The sequence below is a fragment of the Rhinoderma darwinii genome, chromosome 11 (genome assembly GCF_050947455.1).
Source record: "Rhinoderma darwinii isolate aRhiDar2 chromosome 11, aRhiDar2.hap1, whole genome shotgun sequence".
NCBI classification, from domain to species: Eukaryota; Metazoa; Chordata; class Amphibia; order Anura; family Rhinodermatidae; genus Rhinoderma; species Rhinoderma darwinii.
In genome coordinates, this window is record NC_134697.1 from 51,687,015 (window position 1) to 51,702,856 (window position 15,842).

The window sequence follows — 15,842 nt, forward strand, 5'->3', positions numbered from 1 at the left end:
CGAACTTTAAAGTTATAAGTGGATCAGTACAGTCATCTGCATATCTCTCATTTAATATTTCCCAGTTATTGATAGTAAAGTAGATATTTTATGTAGATTTTGCTTTGCTATTAAATTCTAATTCAATTCTGATCAATGTGAGCAGCGTATAGATGTAGGTTTAGCCAATAATCCCTATTAATCACCATATAAATAAGTTATAAGGGTGCACACCATGTCTCCAGGGGGTACTCAAACAGGTCTCATGTTGTGTTTTAACCTCTTCCCGCCGCAGCCAGTTTTGGCCTTTCCTACATGTCAATTTTTATTGTTTTTTATATCCACGCATTTCGAGAGCCATAACTTTTTATTTTTCCATCGACGTAGCCGTTTTAAAGCTTGTTTATTGTGGGATGAGGCAACTTTATTTATTAAATTTTCACAAATGTCTCACAAACAAAAGCGAGTCAGTGCAATCTGCCAAGGGGCCAAGTAGTATGGGCCAATAAGGCTCTCCTCACACAGTAAATCACCTTGATGAGAACTTCAATATTCCAAAAACAGCAGTTGTAATTTTTAAAGGGTAACTACATTTTCCAAACACTTTTGACATGTCAGAAGTTTTGATCGGTGGGAGTTTGTGCACGGAGACTCCCACGATCGCTAAAATGAAGTGGCAGAAGCACTCTGATTGGCTTTTCTCGAGCAATTGGTCTATGAGCTCACTAGAAAGTCTATGGACTCGTACACCAACTGCTCGGCTTTCTGAGAAAAGCCGATCAGAAATGAAGCAGCTCAGGGCTCACATGAGCGCTTCTGCCGCTTCGTTTTGGCGATCAGTGGGGTTCCCATTGCTCAGACCCCCATCGAGCAAAACTTCTGACATGTTTTTTTAAAGTATACCCTTTAATGGACCTTTTTGGGGTATGTATAATGTATTGAAAACAGTTTATTCGTTTTGTGGGGGACAAATGGAAGAAAAACTAAATTTTGCAATTGCTTAATTGTTTTTTATATTTTACAGCGCTCACCGTGTGGTATAAATGACATGGCAACTTTATTCTGTGGGTCAGTACAATTACGGCAATGGCAAATTTATATGTTTTTTTTATGTGTTTCTACTTTTACAGAATAAAAACACTTTTTTTTTTTACAAAATTTGTTTATATGTCGTTCATTCAAAGACCCATAGCATTTTTATTTTTCCATTAACTGAGCTATTTGAGGGCTTGTTTTTTTTGTGGAAAACTTGTTGTTTTCATTAGTACCATTTTGGGGTACATATGACTTTTTCATAACTTTTTATTTTATTTTTTTGGAGGTGGATTTTTAGGTTTGTTCATTTTATTGTACAATGTCGGTCCAGATGCTGTGATACCAATTATGTATAGATTTTTATACATTTTTTTTAATAGAAAAGCATTTTTTCTTCTGATTTTTTAAAAAAAAATCTTTGTTGAACATTTGTGTACCTTTATTTTTAGTACCACAAGGGAACTTGACCATGCAATCCCTTACATAATACACTTCAATACTTATATATTGCAGTGTATTAAGCCGGTCTGTGAAAAACCTGACAGGCAGCCTATAATGCCCTGTCTCTGACGGGGCCTAATAGGTGTACAAAGATGGCAGACCCGGGGTGGCCATTGATAGGCCCTTGGCTGTCCCTCCCTCTGTTTAACCACTAAGTTCCCACAGTCAGCATTGATCACGGCATCTAAGTGGTTAACTCCGATCTCAGCAGTTAGAGTAGGGTGTTGGCTGTATAGTACAGTCAGGACCCGCAAGTGAAGGTGCAGCCATAGCTCTTGTGCCTGCGCCTTCACTGTGACGTACTAGTACATCAGTTTATGCGAGCGACCTGGATACCATTACATAATAGTACGTCGGATGTTGTGAAGGGGTTGATGTGCAGCCCATTGTATGATCATAGCCTTGGGTGTAATTTATTTGAGTATGGGGTAGATGGTTTAGGGTGTATACACACATGCAGGTTTTTTTTAACAGGTTTTTTTTTTTGTGCAATCTTTGAAGACAAAAAACAGGTGTGGATCATGAAGAGAAAGTATAAAAAACAGATATTATTTCTCCTCTTATTTTAAACCAGCTCCTGGTTTTTGCTCTAAAAACTGCATTAAAAAAACCTGAACAAAACATGATCAAAACCTGCACATGTGAATACACCCTGAGGGTATGTTCACACCGCCTATTAGGCTGATTTTGGAGCGTAAACGCCCCATTTTACGCTCCAAAATACACTTGAAAAAAGTCTGCAAACAGTTTCCCACTAATTTCAATGGGAAATACACTGTGCTGCTCACATGGTGTATTTATACGCTGCTGAATTCTAAAAATGCCTTGTAAAAAGGAACCTTGTAAGAAGAAGGAGCATGTCATTTCTTGAGGCATTTTTTGAGCTGAATTTCTATTGACACTATAAAAAACGCCTAAAAAAAAAAAAGGCTCAAAAAAGGATCAAAATAAGCTTTAGGGAGTTGTTCACACAGCTTAGAAAAATGCGTCTGAAATTACGGAGCTGTTTTCAAGCGAAAACAGCTCCTGATTTTCAGACGTTTTTGTAGCAACTCGTGTTTTTCGCGGCATATTTTACGGATGTTTTTGGAGCTGTTTTTCAATGGAGTCAATGAAAAGCAGCTCCAAAAACGTCCCAAGAAGTGACATGCACTTCTTTTTCACGGGCGTCTTTTTACGCGCCGTCTTTTGACAGCGACGTGTAAAATTTCACCTCGTGAGAACAGAACATCGTAAAACCCATTAAAAGCAATGGGCAGATGTTTGTAGGCGTAATGGAGCCGTTTTTCAGGCGTAATTCGCTGCGTAAAACGCCCGAATTATGTGTGAAAAGCGTGCGTGTGAACATACCCTACGGCTATGTTCACACGCTTAACAAAAAACATCTGTAAATCAAGGCAAAGCAGCCTCTGGTTTTCAGCCGTTTTTTAAGCCGCTTGCGTTTTTTGTGGCGTTTTTTTTTACGGCAGTTTTTGGAGCTGTTTTCTATTGAGTCAATTAAAAACGGCTCCAAAAACGGCTCAAGAAGTGACATGCACTTCTTTTTACGAGACGTATTTTTACGCGGCAATTTTTAAAAACGGCCGCGTAAAAAATGCCCCGTGGGAACGGAACGCCGTTTTACCCATTGAAATCAATGGGCAGATGTTATGAGGCGTTGAGCTCCCGTATTTTCAGCCGTTTTTCGGGGCGTTTACGGCCCGAAAAACTGTTGAAAATAGGCCGTGTGAACATACCCTTAAATGTAAAAAAGCTTCATTTTCAGGTTAAAAAAACGTCTAGAAATCAGAGGCTGTTTTCCCTTGAAAACAGCCTCATAATTTCCAGACACTTTTTGTATGTGTGAACATAGCCTTAGAAACATTGAGAAACACTGATCTGGACCATACCCATTGCTAACAGATGGATACAATCAAGCACACAGCCATGCAGCAGACAAGCAATAGCAGTAGAAAGGGTCACACTGAAGATATGCCGCTGTTACTACAGGATGTCATCCTCTCCGCAAGATCTCCTTTTTTTAAGTGCTATTTTTATGAGCAACATAAACCCAGCCATACAAGCGCACACAATGGGATGTCAAGTGTGGAAACGTGTAGTGTGTGTGGAAACATCATCTGTCTTGGGTTGCAACACTTCTAAACTACCTCTGGAAGCAACAGCAAAACAAGAGGTGTTGATAAGAAGCTTCGATTGAGATTCAATAGCAAAAAGTCGCATGCAAAACTTTCGTGACCGGCCGTAGAAGTATGAAAGCTCCCACCATTGGACTCGAGCAGTGGAATATTTTTTTGGGGATCAATTTGCAGCACGCTGTATTCCTTTGAATAATAAGACTATCACTAAGCCCAGTGTCCGTCAGTCCCGCTGCCTGTGTCAGTTTGTGAACAATACAGGTATACTGCTTTTACTGGAAGACTGCGTGCCGGAACGTTCCCTTTCTTCACCATCATTTCATGCTATCCGGCCTCTTCTGCTCCATCTACTGCGGCTGAATCTGTGAATCCCTGATAAGCTGATCTCATTGTTTTCCTTTTTGGGGGGTAATGAATCACTCACTTGGAAGTCTAATGGGCAAATCTGGGTTCGGGAGATGCCAGGGGAATGCTCTCTACCAAACGCATAGTGCAAACTGTCAGGGGTATGTTCACACACAAACTCAAAAACGTCTGAAAATATTCTGAATTTCAGAAGTTTTTATAGCAACTCGCGTTTTTCGCTGCGTATTTTACGGATGTCTTTGGAGCTGTTTTTCAATGGAGTCAATGAAAAACGGCTCCAAAAACGTCCCAAGAAATTACCTGCACTTCTTTTTACGCGGCGTAATTTTACGCGCCGTATTTTGACAACAACGCGTAAAATTAAGCCTCGTGGGAACAGAACAGCGTAAATCCCATTGCAAGCAATGGGCAGATGTTTGGAGGCGTAATGGTGCCGTTTTTTCAGGCGTAATTAGAGGCATAAGCGGCCCGAATTACGTCTGAAAACACATTGTGTGAACATACCCTCAAGATAGCTGATTCCATGATGCTGATTGGTCAGCGTCATACACTTCTCTTTAAAACGCCCAGTTGGTAAAAGGTTAAAAAACGCCCAGTTGTCTATTAAGAAAGTAATTAGCATAAATCTAAAATTGCTCATAACTTGCTCAAGATTGATCGTTTTTCAAAATAAAAACCACTGCATCTACATTACAGCGCCAATCAGATTATAATAGGCATTTATAATCTGGTGACAGAGCCTCTTAAAAGCAATTCTTGTCTCTAGAAAATCACAAAGTAATCACTTCCATACGTTTTATTTGGGATTTCAGACTTTTTGGTCCGTTTTCAGAGTAGAGACCCTGCTTTGGTATAATTGAGTTACCATGCTTGAGACAGTCAATACTCTTGACCACAAGACTCACATTGGAAAAGTTTATTAAGTGGATAAATAACATTAGTGATTCTTATGTGGCATAATATGATTCTCTGACCTAAACGTAATCTGTCAGGCATTGTTTTATAACACAGACGTTAAAAACAGAAATTCACACCTATCTCAACACATCCAATCACAGTGCAACAAAATATTCATAGAAAAGTGTACAACCTCTCAGATCTTGGGGGCCATTAAGCTTAGTAGCTACAAAAGTGGCTCCCCATGAACAGGTATTGGTTGAATTTTGCCTGACATTTTAAACAAAACCTACATGTGGAATTGATACATACTAGTAACACAACACTATTCATACAAGCAATGAGAATTGTCACTGGCACTAGAGGCGCCAGGTGGGTCCTGTGCTGTTGGGTATATTCTATTAACTCTCAGACTGCTGAAACTGGTACTGCCTTTTGTGCCCAGAACTACATCTATGCGTATAATGCCACCAGTGGTAATATGTAGTACAGAATGGAATAAAGTAATGGCTTCGAGCTGCTTTCATGTATCGCTGGTGGGATCCAGTTATAGGGATTTAACTGTAAAGATAATGGAAATGAATAGGGCAAATGTATGGATATCTCAACCACCTGATAAATAAAGTATAAAATAACAGAATAAATTATAAACAGACATAAACGGCCTAAACATAGGTCCAGTAACAGCCAATGCTAGAGATAATACTCTTCCTATGATGGTCTCCTATTTCCCCATGGTTAAATTCCTATGGACAGTAGGGCTGGAGGGTCCCAGCCTTGTAACAGTTACTGCTTGAAATGAAAGTGCTGGAAAGGCAGGAAAACACAAGTAAGATGATCCAATATTTAATTGTGTTCAGCTTCACGGAGCCTACATCCAACAGCGGTGATCAATGCTGCTCCCTTCCCGCTACCATCTTCCGAGAGGAGGAAGGATACGTTACACTTTGGAGCAAGATCCGCTACTGTCTGGTGCATTATTCTAGAGAAGCTGCAAAAAAATAAAAATGTTTTATTATCTAGTAAATTTTCTGCTGAAATCCACTTGTGATATCACAGCAACCTGCCTGACTAAAACACTATAATGATATCACAGTATCTTACCAGACTGAAATTCATTGTGATGTCACAGTATCTTACCGGACTGAAACACTATAATGATATCACAGTATCTTACCAGACTGAAACTCATTGTGATGTCACAGCAGCTTACCTGGCTGAAGCTCATTGTGATGTCACAGCAGCTTACCTGGCTGAAGCTCATTGTGATGTCACAGCAGCTTACCTGGCTGAAGCTTATTGTGATGTCACACCAGCTTACCTGGCTGAAGCTTATTGTGATGTCACACCAGCTTACCTGGCTGAAGCTCATTGTGATGTCACAGCAGCTTACCTGGCTGAAGCTCATTGTATCAAATTATTTTACCTGACATTGTGATATCACCACAGCTTACCTGCCCAAAACAAACTTGTGATGTTACAATGCAGCAAACAGAGGGCCCCTGTACATAACCAGTCTATTGACTCCATGATTTCCAACTGCTAAATTGGTGCTAACCATAGACCACCTCATTCATGGCTCTCCAGAAAATCATCTCCCACTGTACCAATCCAACAGTAATTGTAAGACCTAGATAGGAAGAAGCGTATCCTCTCTACCATGTCATCTAAAATAATGAACCACTGTTCTTTTCTTCTGGTAGCAGTTGGTTCCCTTGGCTGCAGGGCCCCTGTGCAGTTGCATAGGGTGCACATATGTTGTGCCTGCCACCGTATAGGACCCCTACAGAGCGTATCTTGCATACCCAAACTCTCACCCTACATATAACTTTGTTCCCATTACCCTGTTCTTTCCTCTTCCTTTTCAACTTTTTGTATAATTGTTAATTTCTATGAGACATTTAATAGACAAATCGAAAAAGCACATTGGTTAGAAACATCTGAGGTGTACCTGTAATTGCATACAGATTGTAAATCTACAGTTTTTTGTCAAAATCTCTTTACTTACTGTGGATGTAATTTATACAAAGTTCCATCAACGCCAACTGTGATCTCCAAATGGTCTAGGCCCCTGTTTTCCCGTATCTTATCCACAACAGCTGCCATTCCAGCCCCACACAACTGTGCTGCTCTTCTTGATACAGCACCACAGACTTCTTTGACGATTATACTGTCATCACACGTGCTGTTCAGACCCAGTTGCTGAAGGATCGATCGCACTTGCAGCAATGCTAACCTATCACTGTAAGAAAAGAGAAACAAAAATAAATTAATACTCACCTTACAAATCCCCTGCCAGTCCCGTGTCAACGCTTTCTTGGTCCCCCGCCTGTCTCTGACCTCAGTGATGCTGACATATTACCGCTACAGCCAGTGATTGGCTGCAGCAATCACATGATGTCGACGCGTCATCGATGAAGCCGGAAGAACAGAGATCGGCGGAGGACCAGGCAGAGGACCAGGGAAGCGTTGGCACGGGAGCAGCAGGGGATTGGTAAGGTGAGTATTACTTCTTTTGTTGCTTTATAGCGATGTACGCGGTTTGGAAAAAAATGGAATGGTGTTGAACAACTTCTACTTTTTTCCTCTTAAATTTTTTTATTATTGAAATATAGAAATTCAAACAAGCATAAGTGATTGATAGGCACGCAGGCCAATCATTTCTCAAGTTTAACAGAGGTATTAAGACAAAAGGAAAACAGAACAATCAAAACAGAGTGTCTGAATATAGTGTAGCCTACTTCAACACTTTTTCCCAATTGTCAGCCATTAATTGGTGACAATCTTTTAGGCAAACGATGAAAAACCAATAGATGTTGTGGGGAAGATTTATGAATACCAGCGCACAATACAAACGGTACGCCAGCCCCCCCCCCCACCCCCCCTATACCCAATGCATCAGATTCTGTTGACATTTCAATAACAATGTATTGATAAATGTCCCTGGTGGAGAAAACCCCTTTAAGTAATGACAGACAGAAGAACAGATTTCCCGTACGCCAGGGTGCATGCAGCCTTAGTTATATCATTTGCTAACGTTTCACTGTAAATCCAACTGGCGTCGAAATAGGAGTTTATCAATGGCACAAAAGAGAGGTTGGTGACCCCTCACATCTGAGTTATTTGCACAGCCGCAAAAGGTGCAACGCTTTAAATTGTATGAGAAGACAATGCTTGAAATATCCCATTATAATTATTACCTACCTCTCAATCTGGGAAAGGAATTTGGTTTCATAGATACCCCTTGTTTTCAATGCCTCCGAAATCTGGCCACGGAAGAGAAATCCTCGCTTTGTAAAGTCAATTAAAATGTTTCTTACAATTTCTCCTAAGTACATTCCACTGATCATTTTCTCATATCTAGAAACAAAATAACAAGTACAAAAGACAATATATCGGATCCAGATAAACATAACATTTGACATGTTTTGTCTGCTATCTGAACTATATACCTTTGTTTTCCTGAATTTAGGGACAGTTCATCAACAGCTTTGTCATACGGTGTTCGGATATCATCCAGACATCCGTTGTCACCGAACGCTCCCCATTCCATGTTGACACACATTCTCCCCTCATCTCCCTCCACCATTTCTATGTTCTTTGTCTCTTCCATGTAGCATGCATTGCTGCCGGTACCTAACACATAAGAAGACACGTTCATTGTATTGCTGGGTTTTGTGTTATGTAGGGTACACCTAGATATAAATGTATAGACAATGATGTGTAAACTATGCTCATGGCAGGAAGCCAGTGGAAAATTTTGGTAATGCATATTACAATATCTGATAACATAAATTAATATCATCTAATATTGGTAATAATCATTACATAACACATCATGGTAACGTTTTCTTGCAAGTCAACACTGAGTGTATGTTCACACGGGCTAATTTCAGCCTTTTTCGGGCCGTAAACACCCCAAAAAATGGCAGAAAAATCGGAAGCAGAACGCCTACAAACATCTGCCCATTGATTTCAATGGGAAATATGGCGTTCTGTTCCGACGGGCCTCATTTTTCAAAAAACGGCGCGTAAAAAGACGCCTTGTAAAAAGAAGTGCACGTCACTTCTGGAGCCGTTTTTCATTGACTCAATAGAAAAACAGCTCCAAAAACGGCCGTAAAAAACGGCTGAAAATCAGGAGCTGTTCTCCCTTGAAAACGGCTCCATATTTTCAGCCGTATTTTGTTAAGCGTGTGAACGTACCCTTAGGGATGGGTGCAACATGTATGAGCACGTACAGTTTATCAGGATACTGACATCTGGACCAAATATAGTTGTGAAATGCAATTCATACATTTTCTATAATCGCAACTGCTAATATTATGTGATTTATTTTTTTACAATTTTACTTTAGAATTCCGCCTCCATTTACTCATGTTTTCTCCATTCTCTGCAGCTGGTAGGCTGTATTTGAGTGTGCAGCATAACAATTCTGGTGGTTCAGTAGGTGATGTGTGCCGAGAATGAATACTTACCCACAATAAGACCAATTTCACAGTTTGGATCTTCATATGCACAAGTCATCATTGTCCCAACAGTGTCGTTTACAATGGCAACTACATCAAGGTCAAATTCCTGTTTTAAAAGACAATGACTTCAGAACTGGTTTTGGTGGTTTTTCAGATATAGACATTTTCTTTTATCTTTTATGTCTCTTTAATGTCTAACTAAGGGTCCTTTTACACCGGCCCATTTTGGCCGTAACAACGAGCGCTGGTCAACAAGACAGCTCGTTGATCGGCTCTCCCACCCCTGTAGATAGACCCATTGTGACTCCATCTAGGAGGGGAACCTCCAGCCATAAGCTCTGGTCGGGGATTCCTCTTCTGGAGGAGCCCCTGACGTCACTGTCCGTATATGGACAGTGACGCCAGGGACTCCTCCGGTAGCGGAATCCCCGGCCAGAGCGTCGGAAACGCGGCTCTCCAGGAGGATGTCGTCAGGCAATGCTGATGCTCTAGCCGGGGATTCCGTTTATAGAGGAAACCCCTGAAGAAGTCACTGTCCATATATGAACAGTGAAGTCAGGGGCTCGTCCTGGAGCACCGGATTCCCCGGCCAGAGTGTTGCCGACGCTCTGGCCGGGTATTCCGCTCCAGGAGGAGTGAATGGCAGAGCAGGAAGCAGATAGTTTCCTGCTCTGCCATAGTATTCAATTGTATCTGTGTCCTGAGGATGCAGATGTGATGAATGTGGCAGTTGCCGGGACACGTGCCCGGGACAGTAATTTGCCAGGACTGTCTCTGTAAATTCGGGACAGTAATTTGCCAGGACTGTCTCTGTAAATTCGTGACAGTCCTGGCAAATTTGGGACTGTTGGCAGCTATGCATACAAAGCCTTATCTGGGTGTATAGTGTTACTATTCTAGGCCTCCAGCAGACCAGTAGAGCTATCAATAAACCTTCCACCTTCTTAGATGAGATGTCTGCTCTGTCCAATGCTACACAGCATAGCTGGCAAGTGAGCTAAAGAAAACAGGAAGCATCAGCCTATTGTCTGCTCTAGTGGCCAGTGTGGGAACTGATATATTTCAAGATTTGTTGGATGTTTAAGAAAAAAAAAAAAAACACCAACCACAACCGGTATAAAAATGTTTCGAATAAAAAATTTGAATAATATGTGCTTTTTTGTTGATATATTCCCAGGGCTACACCTGGACATTTTGTAGTACTACATAATTGAGTTTAATTTTGGAGTGACTGCTGCAGTCCAAGATTAAATGCAACTCAATGTACTCATTTAGACTGTAGTTCAAGTTAAAATCAATTATATAGCACTACAAAAAGTCTAGGTGTAGCCGTGGGTTAAAGAGAATGTTTCACCAGCCCATACATATGCAGTGAGTGCACCATGTAATGGGCAGGGCTGCACAAACCTTGTGTCACTTTAAGCTATGTTTCTAGCCTCCTCCGTTATTTAGATATCGGTGCCGTTATATTTGGCGCCCGATATGTCAACAACCACCTAAACTGTCAATGGGGCCCTTCTGTTATTGTAAATGGCATAGGGGCATAATACTTAGCGCTCTGACACTGTCCAATTAGCTACAGACAGTATCAGAGCGGATTGTGCTGTGTGATTTCTCTCGCGATATCAGACAGTCTTGTCGTCCTTGTCTGCCGAGAGCTGAAGAGCGAATGAGAGTGTGTGCTATGGCTTTTGGAAGGTGGGGAGGAAAAAACACAAGTGAAAATCTGAAAAATGGCTGCGGCGAGAAGGGGGTTAAGGGAGGTGGCTCTGAAGGGGTGCAGACAGCTGGAATAAGTTCCAAATGGGCATTGAAGTCCAGACAAATGTCTCCAGTTGGGGACCGGGGCTGCGATTCTCCCCTGACTACTCAGCCAATGGAGTGTGATACAGCCAGACAATTGTCCTTGTTTGCATGTCCTGTTTGTTCTGCTGAGACTGGGTAAAGGGGTATTACAGAAGGTATTGATGTTGATCATGTTTGTTCTGTGATTAACCGTGTACCATCTGACCAGGATGCAGTAGGTATGGTTACAGAAAAGTGCTTTCCTACTCCTGTGATCAGGGGACCTGCAGATTAAGACCCCATGCACACGATCGTGCAAGACATTCTGGTAAAGAACAAAAGTGTGTTTTGAGGTGCTGGGCAAGAGGTCAAGAGCCTGATAGCTGGGGACGCTATATGTTTAGTTAGTGGCCAGACGGTCTAACATTTATTTTTCGGAACTATTGATGTGTTTTGTCTTTTCTGCAGGAGACGATAATAAAACTGGCTAAGGCTAGTTGTACGAGACCCGTTGTATTGTAGTGAACTTCCTTCGTGTGCCAACCATCTTAGCCAAGACAGGGCCATCTCATGACCTAATTCCCCCGAAAAGCTAAAAAAATATATATACATACACACATATTTATCTTCAAATAGTTTTTTCTAGCTGCTACAGGATTAAGAATAAATCACGACCTAAACCATGTTAAGACCTTAGGTGACATTTTATATATTGAATAAAGCCATAATTACTTATATGCAGCAGGGTGTGAAACAGTGGTTACCTACCTCTCTTCTCTTGATTCCTTCCCTTAGCAGGTTAACCACATCTTCACCCTCACAGTCCGTTGCTTTAAAGCCTTTGGTCCAGGTAAGCAGGATACCCTGTATATGTACAAGAATTGTTATATCACAAATCGGTGTCCGAGGCCTAATCTGCCAAAACTTTGACCAGTGCTTAAAACCTGTTCGTGTCTTACTAAAAGCTTTGCTTCTTTCAAACATCGTCCATGTAATAATAGATTGTCGGCAGAAAGTACATCCCAATAAACATAGACCGGGACTGCAGAGACGACATCTATCTTAGTAGTCATCATTGAAGCCTTTATAAAAATCTTACCTTGGAGCTACTTAGCGATGAACAGAAATTCCCCAGTGTCATATTCTTATTAGAAACTATGCACTTTGGCTGTAACTTGCACTGCTATGGGTTGCCCTCAAGGCCAGTCAGCAGACTACAAGCCACCATTTGACAGTTAGCTGGCTTGTCAGCGGGGTAGCCATATTAAATATGAAGTCACCGCACCTCGATATGATATTATGTTTCCCATAACTAAATCAGCTTATTATAAAATTGCTATTTATATATTTTCTTTACATATTCTCTAAAGGTGACGTTTCCCTTTTTAATTTTATGTATTTCATACTCTTTGATTAAATAAATATACTTTAAGCTTACCAACCTAGTGCTCAGATTTCTACAGAACAGTCCGAATTTTTGACCCCTAAATGGAGGTACATGCCGCAACATGTGACCTGCTCCTAAATAATTTTGCTGAAATTGAATTATTGGGACATTTTTTGGGGGTGAATCAATACAGAGATTAGCTTAGTTCTACCGTGTTTCCCCGATAGTAAGACACCCCCGATTGTAAGACGTATCGGGGGTTTCAGGGGGGTCGGCTAATATAAGCCGTACCCCGAAAGTAAGACATATGTCTTACTTTCGGGGAAACATGGGGGTATTGCCGCCTCCTGCCCACTTCCGTGCCGCCCCCCTCTCCATACGTCACCGCGCCGTCCCCAGCACTTGTCAATGCCGCCTCCTCCTTAAAACCCGAGCCATAGACTTTCTACGGCTCGGGTTTTAACTTGCTGCCCGCTCGATCGGGCAGCTGAATGTCGGGTCTCCGGCTGTCAGTGACTGCCGGGGACCCTGAGGAGAGGATAGGAGCAGCTTTAGCTGCTTCTGTCTTCTCCGATGTGTTTTTACACAGCGTTCAATGAACGCTGTGTATAGGAATAGAGACAGCAGCAGCGGCGCTGTCTCTATTCCTCCCGGTGATCATGTGACAGGTCACATGATCGCCGGGTCCCGTTAGTGACAGACTGCTGCTGGGTCTAACAAGACCCAGCACAGCCCTATTAGTGACAATCGTCACTATGAGAGGGCTGATTTCCCCTGTAACTGGGGCTGCTGTGCAGCTCCAGTTACAGGGGAAAAGATGGTGTAAAAGAAAGAAAAAAATATATATAAAGTTCCCCAAAGGTCTTTTTTGACCTTTGAGGGACAGACCATAGTAATAAAAAAATAATAAATAATAAAGTAAAGTGCAAAAAATTCGACAATTTTTTTCCAATATAAGACATACCCCGAAAGTAAGACATAGTGGGGCTTTTGGGGATAAAAAGAAAGTAAGACACTGTCTTACTTTCGGGGAAACACGGTAGTAGATAAGTGACAGATATGTATCATTTTTAAATTCCTATGTTCCCGAACATTGTAGGACCAAAATGATTTATTTTGTCTGACCTTTATCTCGAGTGAACGCTCAAAAACAAAATATTACTGATCATGTGAACTTAATATATTTGTTTGTTTGCTTTTCTGACAATGCCCAAAACCCCCATCATCGTGTACATGACTCACTGCATCCAAACTTGTTTGCTTGCAGGGGAATGAGAAGGTGAAACCCAGAGGAAGTCGTGCCCCTTTAATTCCCATGTAGTCCAGGAAATCGGAGATGCAGTGAACAATGTGATCAAATAGCTGAGAAAAGACAATGACAATATTTGTTACTAAATAAACATGAAAATGGATCATCAGAGACATAATTTGACAGAACACAATTTTTTTTAAGAGAACCAGTTTTTTGACCAAGCATCATAGATCAAAATGCAGGAGTGACAAACAGTGTCTCCCTGATCTTTCGTCCTCAGTAAAATTACTTATTTCTATTTGGTCCGGCGATTCATTTTCAATGTGACAGTAACTCGTGTAAAAGTATACATTGTCGTAGCTAATTATAATCTGACTACAGTTTTTTTTATTTTTGATATCTTAGAGAATATTATTATAAAGCGTGCAATCGGGCACATCAGCAGTTGCAGCAGAGATGTTGGTGATTAGTATGCCTACATTGCGGAAACTGAATATTGTGGATGTGTATTCGGTAATTGATATTTTCTAGTCAAAGGTGTAGCTCCAGAACAATATGCATCTATCACTGTTAAAGGGGTTATGTGGGGACAGAAAAGTATTATCAGTGTACTCACTGCAGTATGTCAGTACACTCGCTAATATATATTCCGGTCCCCCGTCACGCTGATTATGAGATTTTAATATATTTTTACAGCGCTGGCGGGGGCCCGGAATTCTGGTGGTACAGTCTTCCTTCATAACGACATGACTCGTTGCCATGTGATCGGCTCCGCTGTACTCTATGTAATCGATGTACTACTGATTGTAGATTGGTAGAGTTGCACGCCTTTAGGCCCTGTTCACACGGGTATAAGAAGCAACAAGCCCTATCGTGAAGCGTTTTCCGCCTCAAAAACCCCATTGAAATCAATGGGAGATGGAAAAAAATACTGCGAACGGCCGGAGCATCTTTTGACACGTTTGACCGACTGCAGTTTTTCCTTGTTGAAGAAAGAGGTAAAAAAAAGTGGCAAAATTTGTAGCAAAAAAGCATCAAAAAACGCCTGTGGTACAAAACCACTTAGTATCTCAGGGCAATCATTTACATTGTCATAGTTAGTCCTTAGCTTTTCTCTACTGGACCTAAACAAAAAATATATTTATTATGCATTTGACTTACTTCATCCCCAGTTCCTTGCATGACATCTGTAGGAATGGCATAGATTTTATTATGCATTTCCACGGTTCTCCTTTTGCCACTGCGAATCTTGACAAGTAAAACTCTAAAGTTTGTTCCTCCAAGGTCCAAAGCCAGAAAATCACCATTTTCTAGGAAAGTTAACATTAAACTCTGTCTTATTTAAATATACACAAAAAATATTTATCAAAAATAAACACCCTACTTGCTCTGTAAATAATTAACTTCCCCACCATGGAAAAATCAATAAATAAATGGAAGCAAACTGTGGAGGAGATCGTATACTGATCCCTTAACCAATAAGGGTGCAGTCATATGCGGCAGGTTTTGTTGCAGAAATTGCTGCAACTGAAACTCTGTTCCATTCATCTGAATAAGGCCCAGTTCAAACTGAGTTTTTTTTTATGCTGATTTTGACGTGGAAACCACGTAGTAATCGGCGGCAAAAAACGTCCGAAACCACCTCCCATTGATTTCAATGGGAGGTGGAGCCGTTTTTTTTTCCACAGCGGTTATTAGCCATTCGTGGTAAAAAAAAAAGTGGCATGCACTAGCTGCGATTCTGCCTCTGACCTCCCATTGAAATCAATGGGAGGCAGAAAAAACTTTTTTCACTGCGTTTTTTGCCCACAGCACTCAATGGCCGCGGGTGAAAAACGCTGCCAAAATCGTGGCAATAATTTGCAGGCAGGTCGAAAATCTGCATCAAAATTCTTTCAGGAATTATGAGGCTGATTTTTCTGCTTGAAAAAATAACCGTGTGAACAGGGCCTTAGGTTACATAGTTACATAGTTAGTACGGCTGAAAAAAGACACATGTCCATCAAGTTCAACCAAGGGACGGGAAAAGGGAA

The 15,842-nt window shown here is 41.2% G+C and overlaps 1 protein-coding gene across 1 annotated transcript in view; it reads right to left on the bottom strand.

Annotated features, from left to right (window-relative positions):
* Nucleotides 1-4,917: 4,917 nt before the first annotated feature.
* HK1 (hexokinase 1) overlaps nucleotides 4,918-15,842 on the bottom strand; it is a 46,368-nt gene continuing 35,443 nt past the window's right edge. The window contains exons 11-18 of the mRNA XM_075841449.1: nucleotides 14,971-15,119; nucleotides 13,800-13,919; nucleotides 11,939-12,034; nucleotides 9,392-9,491; nucleotides 8,366-8,549; nucleotides 8,118-8,273; nucleotides 6,922-7,155; nucleotides 4,918-5,904 (exon numbers count right to left, since the gene is read on the bottom strand). Coding sequence (XP_075697564.1) covers nucleotides 5,760-5,904; nucleotides 6,922-7,155; nucleotides 8,118-8,273; nucleotides 8,366-8,549; nucleotides 9,392-9,491; nucleotides 11,939-12,034; nucleotides 13,800-13,919; nucleotides 14,971-15,119 — 1,184 coding nt within the window. The 3' untranslated portion in view covers nucleotides 4,918-5,759. The remainder of the gene's footprint in view (nucleotides 5,905-6,921; nucleotides 7,156-8,117; nucleotides 8,274-8,365; nucleotides 8,550-9,391; nucleotides 9,492-11,938; nucleotides 12,035-13,799; nucleotides 13,920-14,970; nucleotides 15,120-15,842) is intronic.